The sequence below is a fragment of the Panicum hallii genome, chromosome 4 (genome assembly GCF_002211085.1).
Source record: "Panicum hallii strain FIL2 chromosome 4, PHallii_v3.1, whole genome shotgun sequence".
NCBI classification, from domain to species: Eukaryota; Viridiplantae; Streptophyta; class Magnoliopsida; order Poales; family Poaceae; genus Panicum; species Panicum hallii.
This window is the reverse complement of record NC_038045.1, coordinates 42,800,790-42,828,156: the sequence shown is the minus strand read 5'-3', so window position 1 is coordinate 42,828,156 and position 27,367 is coordinate 42,800,790. Positions and strand designations below refer to the sequence as shown.

The 27,367-nt window shown below is 43.6% G+C and overlaps 1 protein-coding gene, 1 long non-coding RNA gene and 1 pseudogene across 2 annotated transcripts; all 3 read right to left on the bottom strand.

The window, feature by feature from the left end:
* Positions 1-6,426: 6,426 nt before the first annotated feature.
* On the bottom strand, positions 6,427-7,974 carry LOC112890506. The gene has a single exon (XM_025957388.1). The coding sequence runs from the start codon at positions 7,972-7,974 to the stop codon at positions 6,427-6,429; it is 1,548 nt and encodes a 515-aa protein (XP_025813173.1).
* A 10,773-nt stretch (positions 7,975-18,747) lies between these two features.
* LOC112891114 lies at positions 18,748-22,390 on the bottom strand. The gene is made up of 5 exons (XR_003228411.1): positions 21,419-22,390; positions 19,578-19,699; positions 19,423-19,500; positions 19,298-19,345; positions 18,748-19,191 (listed from the first exon to the last, which is right to left on the bottom strand). It is a non-coding gene; the product is annotated as an uncharacterized LOC112891114 (long non-coding RNA).
* A 674-nt stretch (positions 22,391-23,064) lies between these two features.
* Positions 23,065-24,537, bottom strand: LOC112888664 (annotated as a pseudogene).
* Positions 24,538-27,367: the final 2,830 nt, after the last annotated feature.

Here is a 27,367-nt window from a genome sequence, read left to right as displayed (position 1 = left end):
GCAAATGCAAGAGGGGAAAGAGGGTCTTCATCTTCACCAAGAGCAAGATCCCCTAAGACCATCCACTCCTTTCTCTTCTTCTCCCCCTTTGGCATCAAATACCAAAAAGAGAGGCCTTCACCAATGTAGCCAAATCAATCGTCTTGTGGTGGAGGCGGTGGAGGAAAATATGGATGAAAAGGATAGAATGATGGCGGAGGAGTCGGAGCCGGGAATATGGAATAGAAATAATCTGAGAAACCCGTGAGACTTGCATTGATGTTGTGAATGTCTTCTTCGATGCGCTGCTGCCGAGCCTCAATATCGGAGTAACTAGAGGAAGAACCACCATGAGGTCCACTGTGACTGCCACTCACATTTATATCACCAAACCGAGCATCAAGATCCTCAATGTCATTGTGTAACCCAGTGTGCACCTGCTCAAGTCTCGTCATGATTGGGTTATACATAGTGTCGTGAATGTGTTGGCCAAAAGTATTCAGGTGATTGTCTACATAGCCATAGAAGTTTTGCTCCATAGTGTTAAGCCTTTGATTAACTTGTTCCCCATAACTCTCAAAATGAGAAGAGAAACTAGCATTGATATTGTTTTGAAGAGTAGTGAAGTAAGGATCAAAGTACCCTGTAGGAGGCTCCCATAATTGCTGACCAGGTTGAGGAGGAGGAGGCACGTCTGGAGCAGCTTCTTGAGCAGAAGCTTGTTGACCGGCATGAGGATTAAATGGAGCATGGGGATCATCAACCTCATTAATGGGAGTGAGAGCTCTCTGACGAAAATCTCTGTCATTAGAGAATGTCTTGTAGGGTGTGTGCTTTTCTGGCCTTGGACCATCATAATTTGTCTCCTGAATAATGAAAGACATGATATAGGGAGCAAAATAGATGTTGACCTCATGATTTTTCTTCTTATGTTGAATTTGATGCATGAGTGTCCTCACAACATCCATCTTCTCACCCCTGAGCACATGATCTACAAAGTTTCTTGAATATCCAAGAAAGTTTTCTCGATATCCGCTCTTAGGAACTAGTGTGCACCTAGAAATTTTGTTCAAGACTGCAGGCCAATGCTTAAGACTTGTGATGCGCCCATAGATACGGTCAATTCCTGTTCTATTTGGCTCATAGTAGCTTGTAATGTCATCATCTCTCATTTCAGGGTCGTCTTGTAGGCTGATAATGTTAGGACCTGTGGTGAACTGATAGTTGATTTTGATGGCTCTGGCGAAATCAGCAAAAGAAGCTTCATACTTGATCTTTCCAGTCATCCATTCAATTCACTCATTAGCAAAATCAAGTTCAACAGTGGTATAGAACTGTCGGATGATGGTATTGTTCCAATCACACCTGTGAGTAAGAAACTCTCTTAATCCAATGTGTTGAAGCATCGGGATCAAGTCACGCATGACGGGTTGAGAAGACATATAATGAAGATCAATGGTCTGATGTGCAAAGACTGTCTTGTTCACAAGATGACCAAAGAAAGCCTCTTTTTGCACTTTTGTGTGGAAATAAAGATTGTTAGTGTTTCACTCAAGACCATATTGATACGGGCGTCTTTCTGATGAATAAGCTACAGCAGTCCAAACTCTAGGAGCAGTGTTAGCTTTCTCATTGATCAGGACATCATCCTCACCCTCATCTTCATAGTCTTCATAAGGATCATCCACAGGAGTATTGCTAGGAGGAACATATTCCTCATCATCAGACTCGGAGGAAGAAGAAGGATCACGAACGCGTTGCCTCTTGGGAGCATTGTCCTTTTTTGTTGCACTTTTCTTGACCCTTCCACTACAGTCACAAAATGAGTTTTCACAAATTAGAGATCATAGATAACAAGTATGAGCAGCCATAACCTTATGATTCACCATTTAGGGTTCTTCAAATCACTTAGCCCGATCTCTAAATTTAACCGTGAGAAAATCCTTAAATCATAAGCAAACAATCCTCTCAACATAACTAACAAGTGCCCCAAAGCATACATCCAAATGTTTGATAGAATGAGAGATCCCCCAACTCAAACCCTAGGCAAAAAGAGAGAAATCCGAAAGAAATAGAGGGAGATTTGATTCAATACCGAGAGGACATGACGAGGGGATACCGAGAAGACATGAGAGGATTGCGGAGTGTCCGGGGATTGAAGCGGAGGGTCCATGAATCCGGCCAAAAATCGACTTTTGGAGGAGGGGATCTTGTGGTGTGAGGTGAGGAAAAGAGAGAGGAGAGGTTATTTTGGGCGGATGGGAACAAATGAAGAGGTGAGGAGGTATTATGTGCCTGGCGCTAGGGTTACAGGGCAAAAAATGGCCCGACCGGAGAGTCCGGTTACTACCGGCGGACAGTCCGGTTTGAAGAAAGTTTCTGTGTGAAAAGTTCCAATTTCACGGACAGTCCGGTCAACAACAGGCGGACAGTCCGCCACAGGCGGACAGTCCGGTTTACCAATGGCGGACAGTCCGGTTTGAAGAAGGTTTCTGTGTGAAAACTCCAATCTCGTAGACAGTCCGGTTTACCACAGGCGGACAGTCCGGTTTGAGTAGTCAGAGTCCAAATTCCTTGTCCAACTTGCTGATGTTAATCCAAAATCTTCCAATACCATAAAATTCAAAGTTCATGATGAATCCATGATATCCAATAATCAATTTTTTGAAGATTTGGCCATAAGGAGATTGCTTGAACTTGAGAATTTTGAGACCTCATGCATGGAATATGGGACATGTATGAAATGAATTAAGATGAGTTTACTCATAAAGGTAAAAAGCATAAATGTGAAATATGTATCATGTCTCAAGCCATATTGGAGAAGTCAATGACATTGAGTTCATTGCGAAGCTTGCAAAAGCGTGATTCATCCAACGGCTTGGTAAAGATATCGGCCAATTGATCATTAGTGCCAATTCCGTCAATCTTGATATCTCCCTTGCTAACATGATCCCTAAGAAAATGATGCCGAATATCAATATGCTTGGTTCTTGAGTGTTGTACAGGATTGTTGGCAATCTTGATAGCACTTTCATTATCACATAATAAAAGAATATCCTTAAAATCAATGCCATAGTCAAGAAGAGTTTGTTTCATCCATAATAATTGAGCGCAACAGCTCCCCGCTGAAATATATTCCGCTTCGGCGGTAGAGAGGGCCACGGAGTTTTGTTTCTTAGAAGACCATGAAACAAGAGAACAACCAAGAAGTTGGCATCCACCAGAAGTGCTCTTTCTATCAACCTTGCAACCGGCATAATCGGAATTCGAGTAACCAACCAATTCAAATTGAGCTCCCTTCGGATACGAAAGACCAATATTCAGAGTATACTTCAAGTATCTCATAATTCTCTTTACGGCTGTCAAGTGACATTCTTTAGGTGCGGCTTGAAACTGTGCACACATGCAAACACTAAACATAATGTCGGGCCTAGATGCGGTAAGGTAAAGCAAACTACCGATTATTAATCTATAGAGTTTGAGATCTACCGGTTTACCTCCCTCATCAAGATCAAGATGACCATTCGTTGCCATAGGTGTTTTAATTAGTTTAGCCTCTTCCATACCAAATTTTTTCAATATATCCTTGACATATTTAGATTGGCAAACAAATGTGCCTTCTTTCAATTGTTTGATTTGAAGACCAAGGAAGAAGCTCAATTCACCAATCATTGACATTTCAAACTCGCTAGACATCGTCTTTCCAAATTCTTCACAAAAACTTTCATTAGTAGAACCAAAGATAATGTCATCAACATATATTTGACAAATAAAGATATCATATCCAATCTTCTTAGTAAATAAGGTCGTATCAACTTTCCCAATTTTGAAGCCCCTAGAAGTGAGAAAATCTCTAAACCTCTCGTACCAAGCACGAGGTGCTTGTTTCAACCCATAGAGAGCCTTAGAAAGTTTAAACACATGGTTCGGCTTCATAGAATCCTCAAAACCGGGAGGTTGTTCTACAAAAACTAGCTCATTTATTTTACCATTTAAGAAAGCACTTTTGACATCCATTTGATATAGTTTAATGTTATGAGAACAAGCATAAGCAAGTAAGATTCTAATAGCTTCTAATCTAGCTACGGGAGCAAAAGTTTCACCGAAATCCAAACCTTCGACTTGAGTATAGCCTTGAGCCACTAGTCTTGCCTTGTTCCTTACAACAATTCCATCTTCATTTTGCTTGTTACGAAAGGCCCATTTGGTACCAATAACATTGTAGTTCTTGGGCCTCTCAACCAATTCCCAAACCTTATTGCGGGTAAATTTATTTAGTTCTTCATGCATAGCATTCACCCAATCCGGATATTGTAATGCTTCATCTATACGGTTAGGTTCAATAGAAGAAACAAAAGAATAATGTTGACAAAAGGAAGCAATGCGAGATCGAGTTTGAACACCCTTACTAATATCACACATAATTTGATCAATGGGGTGATCTTTTGCAACATTATGATGAATCCTAGGTTGTGCACTTGATCCTTGGGTTGATGAAGATGGAGGGGATGGTGACAATAGTTGAGAGTCATCTTGAGGAACATTTTCTTGAACGATATCATTAGAGGGTTGATATTGATCATTATTATTCGTTGAAGAGGGTGGATTCCCCCTTAGAGAGCACGATGCACCAACATCTTCATCTTCTTCTTATCTTGGTCTAATATCTCCAATCGACATAGTCTTCATGGCATTAGCCAAGCCTTCATCTCTAACATCTTCAAGATTATCTTTTTCATCTTGAGAGCCATTCGTTTCGCCAAACTCAATATCATAAGCTTCTTCAACAATCCCCTTAGTCTTGTTATATACTCTATAAGCTTTGCTACAAGATGAGTACCCAAGAAGAAATCATTCATCACACTTGCCTTGAAATTTTGATAACCGGATACCTTTCCTTAATATATAACACTTGCAACCGAAAATCCGAAAATAAGAAATATTGGGTTTTCTTCCAATAAGAAGCTCATAGGGAGTCTTGTTGAAGAACCTATGACAATAGAGTCTATCTGAAGCATGACAAGCGGTATTGATTGCCTCGACCCAAAAAGAATGAGATACATCATATTCCGAGAGCATTGATCTTGCCATATCAATTAGAGTCCTATTTTTCCTCTCAACCAATCCATTTTGCTCCGGTGTATATGTGGTTGAAAATTCATGTTTAATACCCTTCTCATCACAAAAGTTTTCAATTCTTGAATTCTTAAATTCACTTCCATTGTCACTTCTCACTTTCTTCAATTTGTTCTCAAATTCATTTTCCGCCCTTGTGACAAATCTCTCGAAAATATCACCAACATCGGCCTTGTCATGAAGAAAGAATACCCAAGTATAATTAGAATAGTCATCCACTACCACAAGACAATAACTATTTCCACTAATGCTTCTATAAGTAGTAGGTCCAAATAAGTCCATATGAAGCAACTCAAGAGGTTTTGTGGTTGACATGCTACTCTTGGATGGATGTGAATTTGAAACTTGTTTGCCGGCTTAACAAGCGCTACATAATTTATCGTTATCGAACTTGACATCTTTCAACCCAACAACAAGATCATGCTTGATAAACCTATTTAATTATTTCATGCAACATGTCCTAGTCTTCTATGCCATAACCAACCTATAGATGACTTAGAAAACAAACATGTGGTTACCCTTGCTTTCTTAGAAGCAAAATCAACAAGATATAAGCTTTCATGCCTAAAACCTTTAAAGATGTTGGTTTTACCATCTAGAGAAGTAACCTCAAATTCATTACTAGTAAAAGAACATCTATATCCATTATCACATAATTGAGCAATTGAAAGTAGGTTGAAATTAAGAGAATCAACAAGTAGCACATTAGAAAGAGTGAGATCATTAGAGAGAGCTATGTTACCCAAACCTTTTACCTCTCCCTTGCTATCATCTCCAAAGGTGATGTTGTCAAAACCAGAAATACCATAGTCGATATAAGAGAACATTTTCTTGTCACCAGTCATGTGATTAGTGCAACCACTATCAAACACCCAATGTCATCCACCGGCTTTATAATCCACCGACAAAGATGAATTACTTTTATTTAGGTACCCAAACTTGCTTGGGTCCTTGAATGTTAGTTACCAAAGCTTTGGGCACCTAAATTGATTTTCTTTTAGTGCCACTAATAGGTAGACCAACAAATTTAGCACAGACATTCCCATTAGCATCCTTTCTAAGAACATAGGATGCATCAAAGGATATGGTCTTCTTGTTCTTGCACATGTGATGGGCTTCCACCTTTTTCTTGCAAATAAAGCAAGTCTTCATCTTGTCTTCCTCATTATATTTGACTTGAGATTTCTCAAAGATGGTTTTCTTAGGGATGAAAGCCGATTTCCCTTTCTTGGGCTCATAATCAATATCATTGTGGTTAAGAGTGAATTTTTGACTTGTCCAACAATTGTTGAATTTGGCATGGCTACCAAACTATTTAGCTAGATCCTTGGACAAACAATCAACTTCCTTCTTCAAAGATTCATTCTCCAAGATAAGAGATGCATCACTTGTGCAAGAACTAATACTTGTGGTACAAGAGAAGTTAGATGTACTAGGACAACATGAAGCATATTTTAATTCATCACATTTTGCACAAGAAACTACTTTTTCCTTGACGGTCTCATGCGCAACTAGAGTGACATGAGCTTCCTTAAGCTTCTCATTACTTTTCTTAAGAAACTCATTCGAAGCTTGGAGCTCCTCATGTGACTTCTTAAGGTTTTCATGAGAAGTCTTTAGCTCCTCATACGAATCTAGAAGAGAGGAGTATTTTCTCTTCCATTCCACAATTTTGTCACTCTTTTTGTGCAAGACATCGTCGGACTCACTAATCATCCTTACAAGATCATCATAAGAAAGTGAGTCTTCTTCATCATCACTAGCTTCATCATTAGTTACCTTAGATTCACCTTTGGCCATGAGGCAATGATGTTTGGAGAAGAGAGATGGAGCTTCTTTGATAGCAATCCCGGCAAGAGCACTTGATGGCTTGCCATCTTTATCATCGGAGCTCTCATCGGAATCCCATTCCACAAAATAGGCTTGTCTATTCTTCTCTTTCTTGAAGTATTTCTTCTTTTTGTCCTCAATCTTCTTCTTACCATAATTTTTGTTTTTCTTGCTTGGGCAATTAATTGCAATGTGCCCGGGTTCTCTATACTCATAGCACTTTCTATCTTCAAAGGGATTTTTCTTTGAAGATTGGCCCTTCTTGTTGAATTTTCTCTTTGACATCATTCTTCTAAACCTCCTTACAAAGAGTGCCATCTCTTCATCCGATTCTTCATCATCTTCATCATCACTTTCTTCCTTTGAAGCTTTGGCTTTTAGTGCAATGCTTTTCTTATCCAGTTCATTGGCTTGAGCTTCAACTTGAGACTTCTTGAATAAGTCAAGAGTGATCACTTCCCCAAGTATTTGTGTGGGTGTCATGGTCTTCAATCTGGATCTCACAAGCAATGTGACGATTGTGTCATACTTCTCCGGGAGAGATCTTAGGAATTTTTGAGAAAATTCTTCATCCGGAACAATGAACCCAAGGCACTTGAGCTCATTCACGGTATCATTTAACCGGTTGAACATTGTAGGCACATCTTCATCTTTATTCATAGCAAACTCACTAAACTTCCCCTTAAAGATGTACAATTTTGCCTCTTTGACGGTGTTTGAGCCTTCATGAATTTCCTTGAGTTTCTCCCATATCCCATGAGCACTTTCAAGTCCTTTGACTCGGTTAAATTCCCCAATATCAAGAGCACCGTACAACACATTTACAGCTTGATCATTTAATAGCTCATTCTCCTCATCTTGCCTAGTCATGTTCTTATCATCTAAGATCACATAACCTTCAATCACAATTTTCCATATTTTCCTTCCCATTGCCTTAAGATGAGCCGTCATCCTAGTCTTCCAATAATCATAATTGTTCCCATCAAAGAATGGAGGTTTCCCCACATGATTATTTCCCTCTAGAGCCATTTGTCCTACTCCGGGATGATTAAATCCTTATAAATTGGAGTCCACGGCTCTGATACCACTTATAGGATCAAGGACACCGGCTAGAGGTGGGGTGAATAGACGGTTTTAACTAAAATAAAGCACTTAGAAGAAATTTAATTAGTACAACAAGATATTTAAATTTCTAGCCTAAGTCGAGCTAAGTTGGGTTTGCAACCTAGGGTGATCAAGCAAAGCTAGAATCTAGGAATGTAAACTTGCATAAGAGTAGATGCGATAAAGAATTGCAAGGTAAGAACCAATTCTCAAGACACAAGAATTTATCCCGTGGTGTCGATGACTTGCCAGTCACCCCTAATCCACGTTGAGGTGGATTCAATGAATTCGATTGCTCCTCTACCAAGTCTTCACTTAGTCCTTGAGCCAATCGATCAAAGAACCTCTTGAAACCTTGGTTCCACTAGGATGCTCTTCACCGCTCCGGCGAGGTGAGCTCAACCTCTCACAAACTCGGCCACGGCACCTTCATAATCTCCTTTTAAGTGCTCGGTGGCCCACACGATCTCCAAGCCGTCTAGGAGGTGGCAACCTCCAAGAGTAACAAGCCAACGACGCTTGCTTGGAATCCCACTAGTGCCTCAATGATCAACCTCTTTGATGCAATGCACTAAACACTCTCTAACTCACAAGAATGCAATCACTAAGCAATGGTGAGTGAGAGATGAGTGAATGAGAGCTCAAGGATGTTCTAGTATCTTTCTCAAGTGCCAAGAGGGCTCTCATGCAGTCAAAGGGTGAGTATATATAGCCTACCAACACAAACTAGCCGTTTGGAGGAGTTGGTGGGTTTTCTGCGACATTTGCGGAAAGTCCGCCAGCTACTGGCGGACAGTCCGCCAGCTCCCCCAACGGTCAACTGTTGCAAAAACGGCGTGGTCAGAACTAGCCGTTACAGCCTAACCTGACAGTCCGCCATACAGGACCGGACAGTCCGGTTGGACGAAACTCTCTGTCTCAGAAGCTGGAGATAAACCGGACTGTCTGACGTAAGAAACCGTAACATCGACCCCTGTTAATAGTACGGCTATTTAGCCTAAAAACCCGGTCGAGTTTTTGTCTACTCTTCTTTGGACCGGCAAAAATAAAATCCCTATGTTATGCTTTTGCCTTGAGCTGTCCATTTTGAGTCTTTTCTTAGATCGTTGCGCCATTTGCTTCTTTTCAACTATTCATATATGGACCATCCTACTCTCATAAATCTCAATGAAGCAGTTAGTCCACTTATAGTTATCATTAATTACTAAAACACAATTTAGAGGCCTAGATGCTTTCGGGGGGGGGGGGGGGGGCGTGTGCCAGTGGCACCACAGCCAATTCCTGTCGGTGTCTAGAGTCTAGCCTTAGCCCATCATGTTCTTATGTCCCAGTTCAGGGTCAGCAGGGTGTGCAGGTCCGCCAGTGGTACGACAGCCGAGAAGTCCTCTTTGGTGTCCGGGCACGTTCACACCAGCCTGGCCGCACCTAGGTAGGGTACTTGCCCTTAGTTGGCTCAATCTCCAACCCCGTCAGGATAAAGGTTGGGCCAGTGTGGCTTCCCGTGTAAGCTGACCTCCGACCAAGGTGGGGTTTGGTGGGGGATGTTGTGTACGGGTCATGCGATTGACCAAGGTCGGACTTGTTCGGAAACGCGGTTTTCAACCTAGGACTCGCTCTGACCCGGGTCGGGCGTGGATCTAGCAATGCCGAAAAGGTCGTTCGGTCCTTCCGGTAAGATGGTACCCTTGTTTTTTGTTAAGTCGTTGTGTTCCTTATTGCTCTTTGGATTTTCTATTAGATTTTGGATTTTCTATTCGGTCATAGTTCTATACCCTTGGTACAGATCATCGACACATTTCATGAACTTATATATGCATACAAATCAAGTATTCTTAAAATTCGGAAAGATATATTGATATAGTCCAATTATATCAACAGGAAGTGACCATTGTTAGCAGCTCATAGATATATAGATTTGTCAGGATCTTGTGATGCGGACATACATGGTCTGTCTACGTTATTTAACCATTTTTAGTAGTTTAGAGTTAGTAGGCAATAATTAATGTGTACATATCATCCTTTGCTGGTCATATCCCACCCAGATATGCAATGCGGGTATAGACATATAGGACAATTTCACACCAATATGATTATATATATATTTAACCATATTTATTTATATTCCTAATAAAGTCTCCGTATTAATTATGATGATTTGTGAATCCTCTTTCTCTCCTCTATATGAGAAGACTATAAATGGAAGGAAGTTATTTGTACAACAGGAAACTACTAGCTTGGGAAGCAATTAATTTCATGCCAATTCATAGCTAGCTAACCATGGCTGGATTCACATCTATCCCAGCAAAAGTTTGAAAACCATGGTTTCCTCCATCTAGCATTGCATATAAATCTTGCACCAGCGTTATTTTCTCAGCATAACAATTCCGCTTCCTCTCATTCCGAAACCAAGAACAGCCCACAGAGAGAAATGGAGAGAACCCCCTCATCAGGTCCTCACTACTACTGCTCCCCAAATCCAAGTGATAGTTCAGAGGATAGTAAGAAAACAGTGAGTCCAAATCTTATGATCCCAAATATTAGTTACCACGAGCAACAGGAAGTGGATTCTGGTAGGGTTGTTTTTCCTGTAGTAGGGGAAGATGGAACCTCTGATAGTGAAAGAACTGTTAGTTTGGGGGGAATTCCATGTGATGGGCATGGTGATGTCATGGAGGTAGATTCAGGACATTGCAATGCAGGAGATCCAGATACAAGATCCAACGCAGTGGTCAGTATGTTACTAGTTCTCATTTTTTTTAAGTAATACTGTCGCTGTCCCCTTGAATGTTTTTTAGTATTTTTACTTCAAACTCTATGTTATTCTGCAAGGAACTAGTACATATATATGTTTCTTTAGTTTCTGCAGAAAAATGAAAAACACACATGGCTGAAAACTGACCAGGGCAAATCAGTTGACCCTGGTCATCGCCAGCAAGTTACAATAATAAAAGGGAAAGGAGGCCTTTTAAAGATGATGCTACCAGTGAACAAGAGACTCAGGGGTACTACTGGTGATAGGAGCATTCTGCCAAAGAACGTTGAGATGGATGGGGAGACTGGTGATGGCAAGATTCCGCTGACAGACACAAAGGTGCAGAGATAATCTCATGTTAATGTAATTAGGTGCCACGCTTACATATTGGCTGTTCATGAGATACCTTGAATCATGCATGACTAGACTTTTCCTTTCGTAATGCATATTGGCTGTCCATTTGCTTTATTTTATTTAGTTTTATTTTTATCAAGTGATTTAGGCACCTGGTATGCACATTTCATTTCTCCATTGATGAATTATCCAAGCGTACTTTGACCACAACTTGATATTTTGCATTCTACATAGATGGTGGTATATGTACCCCGGGTGCAAAAGCTAAAGGAACAGTTACCTCTCCCCCAGTGGCTGAAGGATTACAAATCGGATATTGCCGACTCAGATGGGTGGCAGGTTGAGCAAGTAGCTCGAGCAGATTCTTATGGGAGGAAAGACAAGGTCAGTATGCTATTACTGTTGTTGTGTGTTAAAAATAAGCTAATCATGTTCCAGTTCCCTTTAACTTTATATAACCAGATGGTAATTTTTCAATGCATATATAACACAGTAAGTTACATTCAAGAAGCAGTAGTTATTGCATATTTCAAAGAGTTCAATTTAGATGATGGAGTTACTGTCGTATTAAACGATGTAGTTTGTTCATTTCCCTTAGGTTGACAAATTAATAATAATGTATAATCCACCTTATTTCAGCAGTTATTTCTTTGTGTAGTTAGTCCCATTTTCTTTTTGCGAGTAGTTCAATTTATGGTTACAAAAGTATACCTAATAATAGAAGAATCACTTTTATTACTAATATGTGTGTCATCATAACTGTTTTCACATAGGTTAAATTAATTAAGGCCTTTGATGAAGAAATATATCGCAGGAGGGTGTCATACCATTTCTGCTATCATTTCTTCAGTACATTAGAAGAAAACTTATGGTTGGGCTCTTTCTGGAAACAATGAGATATCACACAGGGCAAAAAGGATGTATACAAAACTAATAAAATTGTCCTGCACTCCGCTCATACATAGCCAATGTACGAGGCATCATCATACATGATTGATAATTGGTATAAGTATTAATAAATATAGTTGCATGAAATTGTTGTAGTACATTAAAGGGCCATGGTTTTCTATTTTAAATAAAACATCTTTTCTGATGATTTCTTTGACCTTCCATTGCTTGATTGCTCATCCATGTCCATTAACTAGTATGCTCAATTTAATTAAATGCTTAATGAGATGCCTTGCATGGGCTATTCTACACGATCTTAAGCTGCTGCAGTGAAGAATTACTTTTCTGAAGATATTCTTCAAATCTGGTTGACATTATTCGTGTAACTGAATGTTAATTTTGTTTCAATGCTTTGTTTTATTATATACATTTAGCTGGGTACTTTAAGGGCTTCATGATTCTTGTGTCCCATGGTTTTCCTTCGGATCCACGATTGCTAAGCAGCTTCTTTCAGAGGTCATAACCATAGTTTTGATATCACTTTTGTATATTAATTGCATAGTCTGTTCCTCTTTCCAGTACTACACTCACAGGGATTATGACCATATCTTCCGCTCCACAGTTGAAGTTAAAAAGTTTCTTGACACCGGAGAAGTTAAAGGCAAATGTCTTCTGCAGAAGGTGCCTATATGCATTATAAACCTTTTTAAATCATTTACCTAGATTAGTATATTTATATTATTATATATCTTTTATTATGTAATTACTTCACGAGTTTCATATTCTCATATTTATGTTGTCTCTTGATGCAGAAATCAAGTGATCCTGATGGACAGAGTTCTGGTAATTTCGAATCCTTGGCTCCATTATCTGCACCAAAAATGTTAATTGTGATTTGATTTATTTGAACATTGTGCCCATGTCCCAAATGCATACCAAACCAATGTGTGTGCGTATGTGTGTTGTAGGATTGGGGGGTGGGGGGGGGGGTTGAAGGCTACTCTGTAACTATCTGGTTCATCAAATGTTTAAATATGATGCAATCTTGTATACAATAGTAGTAAAGTCAATGAACACAATTTTTTGTAAAAGTTTACAAGGCAGCGATGAGTTAATTGGACTTGTTTATAGTAGAAAGATTTTGCTGAATCTTCCTACAACCTCTGCAGGTTCTAGGCGTCGTTCAACAAAAAGAAGGATGGTACTGCCTACAAGTGATGCTATTGGAAATCCGCAAGGTTTGTTTTCAGACTATTCCTTGATGATTGAATTCCTCGTTATAAATTAGTCTCTTGTTTTCCACCAGTGTTCGACCATGTATCTCAGATCAAATTGTAGGTGTCCACTAACAAGAACGCCTACTTGAAATCACCCTTTGGCATCATGTATTGAATATTTTTGTGGGAAGCATCCATCCTTTGACAGTATTAAGAAAAACAGATAGGAGGGAAAACAATGATCAAGATGATAGTCCCAGAATACCCACATCTAATATGTGCAGACATAGCCTTCTAGGCAATATTCCTTGTACCGCAAAAGGAAAGATACACAAGCAAAAGGTGGTGTAAAACACCGCATCAAATGTTTTTGACTAGTTGTTTCACATAAGTTTTATGTCTGCAATTTCATGTTCAGTTGGGAAAACAAAAATTCATAACTATTGTAACTATTTTTATTATTTGCTAAGGATAATTTACTTCTGACTTGTATTCTATTATAAGAAAAGGAATTTCAAAAGCAATTCAGTCATCGTTAGTAGGAATATCAGAGAGCCTCCTGATGAGCAAGTTTATGAAATTTATAGTAACTTTTCTCTTACTGAATTCATTTATAACATATGCAGGTTATGGCTGCTCCACTAGTGGAGACACGGCCCCAATTTCAAGGAACTTTCCAGATGGATTTGTGTAACCTGATCTGGAAGTGATGCATCGATCAATAACTTGTTCAAACAAGGCACCATAGTTGGATTACATATGTCAGCTGTGTGAGTTAATGCAACTGCATCAAGAACTAGTTCTATATGTCTCCTTTTCGGACAATCTTGCTTTTGCCATGTGCGATTTTATGATGAAATGTAATACAATTCAAGCTGTTATGTTTTTAATGATGGATATGTTTTGTTTTTGTTATGATGTATGATAACTAACTAAACTTGTTGCATTTTGATGGAAATAGCATCGATTGGATGTTCATCTATATAAGGTTGACATATATAAGTTTGAACTTGAAAATCTGGTCACCTATTTTAGCGGTACATCTACAAAAATGTGAAGGGAAAGAACTAATAGGCAAGAATAGGCAACGTTGGCAGCATATTTTAGACAGTTATTGAACTAGCTCCTTCTAGAATGCTGATAAACCTGCCGAAGAAAAACACAAACAACAAGTGATTATCAGAAATGTGGGCCGGTGATATGCCAATGAATCTGGGGACGCACCCATCGCTAGCCTCTGTCCTAGGGTGAAAGCGTATGCAAGAAGCACGAAGTGGAGCTAGCTGTGTATCTTCAGGTTCAAACCTCTTGAAGGATAAAACCCCTATGTCCTGGCTTGGATTGAAAAGATTGCTTATAAACTCCCTGGATGGAAGGCTTCTCTAATGAGCTTGGCTGGTCGTGCTGTTTTGGTAAGATTTGTTCTTACTGCCATTCCCATTAATCTGTTGGTCACCATCAAAGTTCCTAAATGGTTCATTCAGGCAGTAGACAAAATCAGGAGGAGTTTCTTGTGGAAGGAAGGAAGGATGTCAATGGTGGCAGCTGCTTAGTAGCATGGGAAAAAGTCATGAGACCTATTGATCTTGGGGGCCTGGGAGTTCATAATCTTGAAATCATGGGTTGGGCTCTGCAAATGCGCTGGCTCTGGATCGAGAAACCTAAGCCAGATCGTCCATGGGCTGGTATGGAAATACCAGTGCACTCCAACACCTCTACTATGTTTGCCTTATTAGTTGTGACCACGGTTGGTAATGGGAGGAACACTTTCTTCTGAACTGATCGTTGGCTACATGGCTGCAGTATTGAGGATCTGACACCTAATGTTCTCAAGATTGTGCCACCAAGTGTGAGGAAATCAAGAACTGTGGGTGAGGCTCTGCATGAGCAGACCTGGGTATCGCATATAAGAGGGACACTTGGTTGGCAAGGCCTTACTGAATACTTGAAACTTTGGGAAGAACTAGCTGGCACTTGGGTAAATGACACAGAGGACATACATCACTGGAAGTTTGAAGCTTGAGGAACATTCTCTACTAGATCCACATACAGAGCTTTCTTTGCTTGCTCCAAGGGCTTTGAACCTTGGAAGTGGCTCTGGAAATCTTGGGCCCCTCTAGCAAATGCAAAACCTTTGTATGGCTAGCTATTCGTAACCGTTGTTGGACTGCTGATCGCCTGCAGAGAAGAGGACTCTCTCACCCTGATCGTTGCCCGCTCTGCGACCAAGAAGAGGAGACAATCCAACACTTACTCAGTACTTGTATGTTTGCACGGCAGTTCTGGTTCAGCGTTCTACAGCCCTTGAACCTATCCCGTCTGACGCCTCCTGGCCGTACATCCAGTTCATATGCAGATTGGTGGAGGAAATCTTGGAAGAGACTGCAGAAACAACTACGAAAGGGATTCAATTCACTAGTAATTCTTGCAGCCTGGATTCTTTGAAAACATAGGAATGCCTGTGTCTTCCATGGAGCTGCACCGAATTTACAGGGAGCTCTTCAAGCCTTTAAGGATGAATCCCACTTATGGCAAACTTTTGGTGCCAAGGGTCTTACTGCCCTAGGCCTATATAGAGTTGTCGTGCCTGGTTAGAGGTGGTCTTGTGGTGATCAGGTCCCTGGTTTTTATTTTTTGCATGTAATAGTTCTCCTAAAACACTTACATCCCTCATTCTAGTCCAAGGTGAGGTGATGGGATTTTTCTAATTGGACTATTTTTCTCTCTTAATATAAACCCACTCAGCTCTCCAGTTTGTCTGAGAAAAAAAACCTACGTCCTGCGGGTGTGAGTCATTCAATATATGGTCGGGGTGTTACACCATGGTGACCGAAGATGGTCTTCTCTCCTAAGTTCAGGCAGTCCCCAAGTTATTTGGAGATTAGTTTAAGCCAACAAAGACTTAAAACTTCTTCCAGGCGTACCAGCTCCTTTATGGAAGTAGGGGGCAAGCTGCATGTGTGGTATATTAGAGGAGATAGGAAACAAATGGGATTCTCTAGGTGTGGCTGGGGATGAAGTGAAAAGTCACTTCTGCCCTCATCCCTCTGGTCTTCTTCTGGTCAAAATAGAAAGAGCAAGCCCCTGGTCCTTTCCTCTCATCCCAGACGAACCACCTGTTCAAAATGGGTGGTGTGTTGGTCGCTACACAGGCCATCGCGCTGGCTGCCGGCGGTTTGCTTAGCATGCAATCCTGTTTGCTGCACCCGGAGAAGTGATCATGAGGTTGGCACTGTCCTACGTAGCAACGTAGGAAATCTATTGATCTTCCTTATGTCTCAGAACAATTTATATTAATTCTATGAGCACATATAATATTATTACTGTATGTCATCAGGGAGTATTCCAAGACATTATTATTTTTCTCAGGGAAGCACCGTGATTAAAGAGTATAAAAGGCAGGATGATGTGGATCTGTACGGCATGGATGAAGGTTGAGTTTTGGAGGCTCGCCGGAAGGCGAGACGGTGAGGATTCAAGACTTGCTGCTGTTGATTGTACGGCCGTGGAGATTATCAAGGTCGTGGGGCACGTGGCTGCGATTCGCAAGATGGTTGTTAGTACTTAGTTAAGTGGCTCGGCTAATAAACGTTGTAGTAGTAGGTATGATATGTATGGATAAATATGTGGTTACTAATCTTATCAATCTTTCACTATTAACTAGAATCCCCCTAGGTAGCGCAGCCTCACATTTTTTCATGTACTACTAAATCCATCATTAAAGCTTAGTTAATATCTTATAGACATCCTAGACTTGCTTGCTAAGACTGACTCCAATCTAGGAGCCAAAAGGCGAGGCAAATGCATATTGCCTTCCGTCACGCACTGTAGCCTACAGCCATCCAACTCCAACCGAGCATGCATACCGGTCATGCAAAATGACTCCGAGGAGAGAGAAAGTGCAAAATGCATGGTCCCCACCGCGATGCAAATCACTCCTGTACAAACGGTCAGTCCACGGGAGAGTTGGGCGTCCCCACCGCGATGCAGGCGCCAAGAACTTTGGGTGGGCCAGCAAAAGGCAAATTGCCTGCGCGCGTTGGAGAACAGCCCATGCAAGCTGGGCCGCCAAAATGCCGGAGCCATGCATTTCGCTGGTTGCCTCGCAGATATGCATCACGCCGATTGGAGTTAGTCTAATCCTAATCTCCGCATTCTATCACATTGAGCTTATAAATAAAGGGATGAGTGTTTACAGACTCTAGAAAATGGAATATAAGAGCATGTCAATCCACCTGTGCTCGAGGTCTAAGGTCGACTCCAATATTGTCTTGCGGATCCCTATTCAACCCACTAAGAGTCTGTCTGGATCCATCCAGATGTTCCTTTCTTGTTCTTCTTTTGTGACCTTCGTTGTAAAATTTATTTGTGTTTGGACATGAGGAACGAGCTCAATGTAGATCATGACCTAGGATTCTAAAATTTGCAGTTGAAGTTCAGAATGTTTCTTGTCGTTACAACCACACCAAGAAGTTGCCTTTGACATGTTCCTTGATTGTGTGGTTGTAATGATAAGTAATGCCTAGAGCTTCAACTACAATTTTGGGTTTCTGGATCATGGTCATCGCTTGTATTGTTAGTGTTTTACTGTCACGCCCACCGAGAGATACCTCCGAGGTGGTGAGTTTGTAGGTAGGGTGTTGCCGAGATCAAGAACTCGAAGGTGAACATAAGGTTTAGACAGGTTCGGCCGCCGAGAGCGTAATACCCTACCTCCTGTGTGGTTTGTATTTTCTTATGTGGTGATCGGGTGATCTCCTGGCATGAGGCACGAGTTGTCCCTCATGCTCCCTGCTTGAGGAGAGTCCCTGTCCGCTCTTATACAGTCTTAGGGGGCAGGGTTACATGGAAGTCCTAGTCGGATACGAACCCCGGAGTTCTACCCGAGTACTTTTCTAGTAGTTTTCTACTGTATCCGACTAGTTTTACTACTGTACAAGTAGTTTTACTATTCTGCAAGTAGCTATAACCAATATAGGACGTGGGCCATATCTCATCCCTTATCCTGTAAGTCCTGTAAGATATAGGTCATATGCGCAGTCCGGTATGCCCGGGTGTGACACGTACCCCCATGAGAAAAAAAAAGGAATCTTACAAGGAAAGCGTAAGAGAAGAAGGAAAATAGGACCAGGACATTTGGACGGAACCATACGAGCGTTTAGCAAGTTAAAATGGGTCCCCATACAATACTGGAATCATACTTTTATCATGTGAATGAGTGGTTAGTTCATTCTTGCATCCTGAAATGGCATGCACTAACTTCAATTGTTTACAAAACTTGAGCCGATGACTTCAAAATCCGGATGCGGTAGAATGCAAAAATTAGGATTATCAAGCAAGTCCACGATGTCTCTAAGACTTTTAATTTTACTTTGTTGTTGGATTTTGTAATATGCGAAGAAGGAGCGGGGTAATTCCTATCTAGAGGGGCTTAGGACATACTCCCTCCGTCCTGGAATGTGGGGCGTGTTTTTTGGACAGATTATGGAGGTAGTCAAATGACGCATGTACCCCTCATTAGTGCTGTTCAGTTAATCAGTTGCCACATTCTCGGCCGGCTGTTCAGCTGCCGCACCAAAACCAAGGAGATTAGCATCCCTTTTTAACTCCCCCGGCCCACCGAAAACTGGCACACACACCAGGGTACTCCCGCGTAAAAAAAATTGACGCCTAAACATTGCCTAAAGACTGCGTCTTAACACATTTAATAAACCTATACCTAAACAAACAGAGGACCAGCCCCAAAACAAAAGAGGGCCAGCGCCTAAAAATTCTTAAACAAAAATTTTGGAGCAAAAAATTCAGCAGAAGCCCGCACCCCCCTACTATAAATTCAGCATCTCCTCCAGGAGCCGTCCTCCATCATCCCAAAAAGCTACGGCACCAGCAGAATCTCCAACAGAAGCCATGCCTCCATAGTTCCAATAGAACCTGTTGCAGCCATCATTCCAAATCATCAACTTTTGAAACCAGAGATCAATTACCATGCCAATTGATCTAAACTCCAAGCCAAGTGCAGAAGAAGATGGAGTACTACCTGATCTAAACCAGCTGCCGGTAATCCATGACGAAGAAGTTGATCCCGCTTTAGGAGAAAATCATGGAGGTAAGTTCCATTGTTTTGCATATGTAATCTTGCAATATTGATTCAACTACTCTTACCTTCTCATGGATTTATGTGAAAACATTGATCTAGGAAATGATAACCATGCTGCATTTGAGGAGGAGCAGAACCACAGTCTGCAAGGACCAAATCATGAAGGTAACTTAGATTCTTTGCATCTGTAATGTTGCAATATTTATTCATCTACTCTTACCTTCTCATGGATTCATGTGAACATATTGATCTAGGGAATGAAAACCATGCAGCACCTGAGGACGAGCAGAACCAAAGTCTTCAAGGAGAAGATCAGGGGCTGCCCTTTGATTTGAATAATCTCTAGGTATTTATATTTAAAAAATCATAGATTCAGCAAACATGAAACAAAAGATCTCATTAGTGTTCTGATCCAGGAAATGATGCAAGGAGAAATTATTTGTCTAATGAATAACGCCAACAAGTATATGAAGCTCTTCTAGAGAGAAGTAAAAATGGAAAAATTTGTAAGGATAATACAACAGTTGTTGCTGATTTATCCGGTGTTAACAGGAGAGTTGTGCATAGGATATGGACTAATGTTAAGAGATGCAAAGCAGCAGGTTCTCAAGTTGACGCCAAATCAAAAAGAGCACTCAATTGTGGGCGCAAGAGGGTTCACATTGATTTGGAGCAGGTAAAACAGTTCCTCTGAATAAAAGGACTACCATTAGATCTCTTGCATCAGAATTGCACATTAGCAAAACAAAATTGCATAAGGTATTCAAAGAAGGCCTCATACGCCGGCACTCAAGCAGTCTGAAACCTTATTTGAAAGAAGAAAACAAAAAAGAACGGCTACGATATTGTGTTTCTATGATAGATCCAAATAGTGTCCACAGTCAACCAAGATTTATAGACATGCGAAACATTGTGCATATGGATGAGAAGTGGTATAATGGCACTAAGGAAAATAAGACCATGTACTTGCATCCTGATGAAGATGATCCTTTAAGGACAGTGCAGAATAAAAATAGCATACATAAATGCATGTTTTTATCCCTTCTTGCATTGCCAAGGTATGATGCTCAAGGGAACTACTATTTTGATGGAAAAATTGGAATATTTCCATTTGTTAGGAAGGTGAAGTCATCTGCTACTTTGCTGTCTTTTTATTTGTTATAAATTCTTCTACTTATTTGTGGTTTTTTTTTTGTTTCAGGACCCTCCCAAGAGGAAGAGCCCCAACAGGCCTAGAGGTACTTTGATCATAAGAACTATGAGTGTTAAGAGAGAAGCAAGTAAAGCTTTCTTGATATCAAAGGTTCTCTCCGCCATTGCACGTTGTTGGCCTAGAGAAGATGCTGGGGAAACCATATGGATATAACAAGACAATGCTCTCTCACATGTTAAGCTTGATGACCCAGACTTTGCGCTTGCAGTTGCGCAGACAGGCCTAGATATACGCCTAATGAACCAGCCCCCCAATTCTCCCGACATGAATATCCTTGATCTCGGTTTTTTCCTCGCTTCAGTCTAAAGCTTACCTTAGGAATTCTAAAAATATTGATGAGTTAGTGAGTAACGTTGTCAAAGAGTACAATGACTATGATCCAGACTTGGTGAGAAATGTTTTCCTAACCCTACAAGGTTGTTTAATTGAAGTCATGAAAATTGGTGGAGGCAATGGCTACAAGGTACCCCACATGATAAGCAAGGGCCGCTTGGAGAGGCTTGGTCTGCTTCCTAGTAGTCTAACTTGTGATCTGCAACTTTATAAGAGTGTTATGCAATCTTTGTCAGAGTGATGTTAGGTGTCATTGTATCAGCCTGAAACATGTTGGATAATTTTTTTCCATTGGTTTTTCTTAGAATTTGTACTACGGGGTTCGCAGTGATAATAGTTCCAATATGTTTCCAGTGATACCCAAATCTCATCATAATTCATATAATTGCAGCACAAATAAGACACAATTGTTCATTGCAAAATAAAGATTATAGTCTTCTCCATTTTATGACTAAGACGACACACTATTCTTTGCATAATTAAGTCTAGTCCTTATTATTTATGCACTTGCTAACCTGGTTATACACAGGAAGCATGGTAGCGATGACGTCGTCAATGTAGTACTCCAGTGATTCGTCGTCCTCAAGTGCCTCGAGGATGGCCACGCACATCAACGTCCTCATCATCAGTCTCTGCATCCTCGATGCTTGGCATCTCCCTCTTCTCCATGACAGCAAGCTGATTGCTTGGCTTGTCTTCGGCTAAATCTTCACACTATCAACCTGCTCACCCTCCAATAGACGCAGCCATTCACGCATCATCCTCCTGCAATAGATTTGAAAGGAACTGTCGTGCCACAAATCCACTACTACTCACTGCAATCGAAAACAACAATGAAAAACTCATTGTAATGGACGCTGTTCTTGCACAAAAACTGCTTGCTGTGACTCTGAGCCACGAACGATTTTCGCCATCATCGAAAAAAGCTTCAGCCTCAACAGAGTCGGGGACCGAATCAACAACGAAATAGACGGGGACCCCAGGCCACCAGCGACTGCCGCCGTAAGGTCGTCTCTGAGAGCACGCCGCGGGGACTCCAGGCCCCCAGTGTCCACCGCTGTGAGGGCGCGCCGAGGCGATCCCGCTCCCCTAGTGTCTGCCGCCGTGAGGGCGCGCCGAGGGGATCCTGCTTCCCCAGCGTCCGCCGATGTGAGGGCGCGTAGAGGGGACCCCATGACACCAGCATCCGCCATCGTGTGGGCACACCGAGGGGATCCCACTCCCTCCTCCTTGGGGGACAAGCCCAGAGCTACGGCCACCGCTGCCTTGGAGCTTCCAATCGGACGCAGGCGGGGTTTGAGAGGGAGGGGATTAGGGGTGCGGGGAGCGACGGGCCTGCTCATCTCACTGGGATTGAGATGGAGGGGAGCAGCAGAACGGCGGAGAGGAATATTGGGGGAGACGGAGGGCGGCGGCCGGTGGGCGGCGCTCGCCCTGCGTCGGGAGAAAAAAAAGACGCTTCATGAGGGTGCTCGTGCGGCGGGAACTAAAGACCGAAGGGATAAGGCTGATCGTGAATCTTGTCCAAAGGACCCTACAACGACTTATATTCGAGTACAAATTTTAAACCCCAGGATACTTTACATTTCAGTACGGAGAGAGTAGGTAATAGGTAATAATAACAGCCCATTATATGTAATAGGCAAAGGACGTCGCCCGTTACCTAAAACTTAGTGCTCCCAACTGGTATCGCATCATTGGTAACAAGTTTCATTGATTCCCGTTTCATGTATGCTTCATACCCGTTATCTTAGATGGGCCACCTGTAACATATCTCTAGTAACGGGCGCGATACCCAATACTAATAGTTATCTACATCCATTATAAATATGAGAATTCTCATGTAGTGTTAGGTAAATTGCGGTAAGTTAGGACATGTATATATGGCATACACAAGGATATAGATGTGTAAAAGTTATAGAGAGAGCGAATATAAAGAAGTAGGATGCCGGAGTTTGACGTCTTCAAGTAGTGAGCATGAGCCACGTGCCCACGTATCATCATGTATCCTGTTTGTCATAGATAAGAAATTGGTGAGCTTGATTGACTTTTAAGACTCAGATGATTCAAGCTGTCTTTTCATGAAAAGCTAGCTTAATTAGGGACCCAACATGTAGCAAGCAATATTTCCTTCAACTATTATTATTTGGCCTACATCATTTCAGCAGGCATTGGCCCGGAATCCAACTTTACTATGGCTAGTGTCGTACAGCACCTCGAAGTTGCGCTGATTCACGTTGCCAAGGACACCAACGCTGCCGTCTCCTCCGGAGTCCTCGAAAGCGAGGCAGCCCTCCACCAGGATCCCGTTGGGCACGTCGAGGTTGATCGTGGCACCTCCACTGAACGTCAGCGCAACCTTCGGCACGGCGACGTTCTTGTGACCGGTCAAGTTGTAACAAGTGTCGAGGTGACCGTTCGGAACCAGCGGGTACGCCGCCATGGCCTTCCGGAACACCGCCCGCAGCACCCTGTACGCGGTCGACGGGAGCGCCGTGACGACCTTGCCGGAGTCTACGATCATGCCTCCCGCAAACGCCGACGGCCTGAGGCCGACGAGCTGTTTCCCTCCGACGGCGATGCTGGTCATGGTCACCACGTAGAACGGGGCCTGCAGTGGGCTGGTGCCCAGCGGCGTGAACACGAACCCCGTCGTGTCGCTCCTCCGCACGCCGAGGGCGAGGAACCCAGACCTACTGTTCACCTCTGGGAGGCAGTACGAGAAGGCGCCCCGGTACAGGGAAGACGCTTGCGACACGAGGGACATCGGCAAGCGGCCGAGAGCGAGCAGGCCGTCGTACTTGCCCGACGGGCGCTCGTCGTGGGCGCAGCCGAACAGGAAGTTGCTGACGGTGTCCACGGGCGTTAGCGTCAGCTTGTCGCTGCTGTACACACCTCCCGTGACGGTTCCGTCCTCGTACAGGATAGCGAACCGGCATTGGTCATCGGTGCCGTTCGTGCAGCCGTTGCCGTAGGCGCCGAGGTCCCTGCACGCGCCGGAGCTGCAGGGCACGGGACGGTACGTCGAGGAGCGGCTCGGATAGAACAAGGGGTCCTTCTGCGAGGAGCACTCGCCAGCGCTGCACGGCGCGCACTGGACCCACGACACGTCGCTGCCGGTGTCGACGAGGACGGCCTGCTGGACGGCGGGCGTGCCCAAGCCGACGGTGACGACGTACTCGAGCGAGTCCACGGCGTCGCCGATGTGGCTCGGGATGGCCACCTTCTCGTCGTCCCGCGCGCTTGCTGCGCCCCGCGATGCTGTGCTCATGATGGAGCTCGAGCGGGCGCGGTTCCTGCGGAGCATCTCCGGGAAGGATGGCCTGTCAGTAGACTGCCACGGCGCGCACGGACCGTGGCGGTGCACCAGTGGCACGGACACGGTACTGTGGTTCTGCTTCAGGTTCACTGAAAAATTGTACAATGTTATAGTAAGGTTAATCAGAAGCTTTTGGATGAAATGAAGAGCCAGCGACAAAAAATGTTGAGTTCCCGTACCTCTTGCTGTGGAGCACACTGTTTCTGGCTGAAAAGAGCTGGCTGGCACTACTACAAAGCCATTCTCGTCGTCGCCAGCCTAAACGATTGAGTAGCAGCAGCCCAAGAACAGGAACGAGAGCATGGGAGAAGCCATGGGAAAGTTGTGTGCGCTTGAGCTGTATGTACGGAGCAAAAGGATGCGTGCCGCCTTACAAATGCTGTTGGAAGCATAGTACTATTTGGCAAATTTTAATTATCCCAAAGGAGTATTGGCATATTTTAATTACGAAGTTAATTCTCTAAATCCTAGCTAAATCAGAAGATAAATAAAGGATGAAACCAAAGAGAAGCAATATTAAAGACTCCCTTAAACTGGATACAAATATGTTTTGTTACAATCAAATTACTCCGATCCATCCTTCGTCATGCTTAGCACTGCACAAGAGTGCTGTTTTTGATCGTCTAGCTTTGCATGAGAAGTTATTCACCCCCGTTTGTCCATCTACTGCTGAATGGTTCTTTGTCAAAGACGGCTACTGTCAGGCACTAAGTATGTTACAGCAAATCTGTTCTTTCCAAAACTTTCTGGTGTCTATATTTAGCTATTAGGAAATGGCGTGCTACAGTGCTAGTGGTCACCCTCGTATTGAGGAGATGTCAAGACTGATGAAAGAGAAATTTAAAAGTATTGGACAGATGTGCATGGTCTTATAGCAGTTGCTGTTGTTCTAGATCCTAGGTTCAAACTTCACATGCTGAAAGCTTCTTTCGCATCTGTTTATGGGATAGAACAAGCAACATCTGAGGCAGACGAAGTTAGAAACTTTCTGTACCAACTTGTGCTTGACTATCAGAAAGCTGCAGAAGATGTTGCAACATTAGCCGGTGGAACTAGTACTAGTGAAGCAGTGGAGAAGATGATGAGTTGTTCAGCATTTTGATCGGTATATGTCTTCACAACCTGCTGTTACATCCTCTCGTGCGCACAGAGTTAGACCTTTATTTGGATGAGCCGCCGCTTCCTAGAGGCTAGAACACAAGATCTAGATGTCATCAATAGGTTGAAGTATATGGAGGGATCACGTATCCTACAATACATTGCAGGCAATTGCTAGGGATATTGTGACGCCCTGAAAATTTACCAAATTAAATTACGCGCTAAGATATTTTTGTTTAAAGCTTTGTCGTCGTCGAAGCTCGTTCAACCCTAAAACCCTAATACTTTCCCGGAGACGCCGCTGTTCAGACGCCCGACTCCAGCTGTCTGCCCAGCCCTTTTTAATATCTGTGCCCTCTTTTACCACGTCGCCGTCCTATTCCGCACCGCCCGGCGGTTTGTCGACCACGCGCGACCGCCTACCCGCGATCCGCGCCGACGCGATTTCCCCTCCCTCTTTTCTCCTCGCGCAGCGTGCGAATGTCGCGCGCGCGTGGCCGACCAGCCGCGGGCGCCGCCGCGAATATCGCCGGCGCGCGTCGCCTTTCTTTCTCTCTTTCTCTTTTTCCTTCTACCATTTCTTCTTTTCTTTTCCTCCTCTTTTCTATTTTCCTCCTATTTTCTTTTTTCCTCTTCTTTTCCTTTTCCTCCCTTTTCCTTTCTTCCCTTTTTCCTTTCTTTTCTTTCTTCTCCCCTCCCTCCCTTCTCTCTCTCTCCTTCCTTTCCCCCTTGCCGCGCGCCCGAGCGCCGCCCTGGCCACACCTACCGCGCGCGAACCCCTGCCCTGGCCTCCCTCTGCGACGCGCACGCGCAACGCGTGACCGCGCGCCGCGCCGTGCTGGCCGCCGCTCGCACCCCCGCCCTGGCCCGCGCCTCGCCGCGCCGCTCGCCGCTGGCGCTCCGCCCCCGCCGCGCGCGCCGCCACTTCCCTGCCACTGTGCCGGCACAGCTCTCCCCCACGTGCGACGCCTCGGCGCCCTCGCCACCACGCCACGACGGCCGCGAGCGGCCAAACGCCATTAATGGCCGCCCGCGGAGCCGCCGGCCGAACCAGCCCCCCTCCACCGCCTTCCCCGGCCTATAAATAGGGCCTTCGCGCAGCCCCCGACCACGACCACCGCCCTCGCCACCGCGCGCCCCCTCCCCAAGCTCGCAGCACTGCCGCCGCCCGCTGCCCGCCGTGGGCACGCCCCCTCGCTCCACCTCGGTCCAAGGTGAGTCCGGGGATGGAATCCCCTTGCCCCCCTCTCCCTCATCCCCCTGCCCTGGGCCGCCCTTGGGCCCTGGCCGGCCGATGTGGCTGCCGTCGCCGCCCCTTTCCCCCTTCCTCTGTTTCGATCACGGGGGGAGAGGAGGAAGAAGGGGCATTTTGCCCAAGGACCCCCCCCTTCCCTCTATTTCTTATAAACCCCCCCCTATGCGTCACAATGCATGAAAGCCCTTCCACCCCTATTTATTCAAGTAACTAGCCTCCACCATGTAAACTTAATATCAAATAGACCCCTACCTCTCTCTAATATACCCCAAATATTTCTAGAAATTATAACCAAGTCCTTTCTATTTCATAACTGTTTACGAATGAGCCCCTGAACCCCTGTTTAACCCCCGAACCTTCTTTAACTCGTCATTTTATGCGCCAAACGATCTCCGATCGACCCGAAACTTTACCACACCCTTTCTAGTATAGTTTTAACCATGCCACTAAGAAAGCACCCAAAAATATTATCCCTACCTCCATAACTAAATCATTTACGATTCAAGCCCAACGATAAAAGCTTTTAGTTCTTTCGCTTGATTGTGTGCCTGTTTGTTTGCGTCGTAGGACACGGAGTGAACGAGGAAGGTCCCGACTGTGATCAAGCGAACGAGGACCAGTTCTGCGACCCCGAACCCGAGGGACAACGCTTCGATCAGGACCTCCCGCAAGGATTTGATGATGGCAAGTTCAATCCCACCCTTTGATGCATGTTTCTATCCTAGTTTTTATAAACACAACCCAGTGGCCTGTTTTATAAAATTGCATGGTTTTTCTTGCTGAAAACATGGT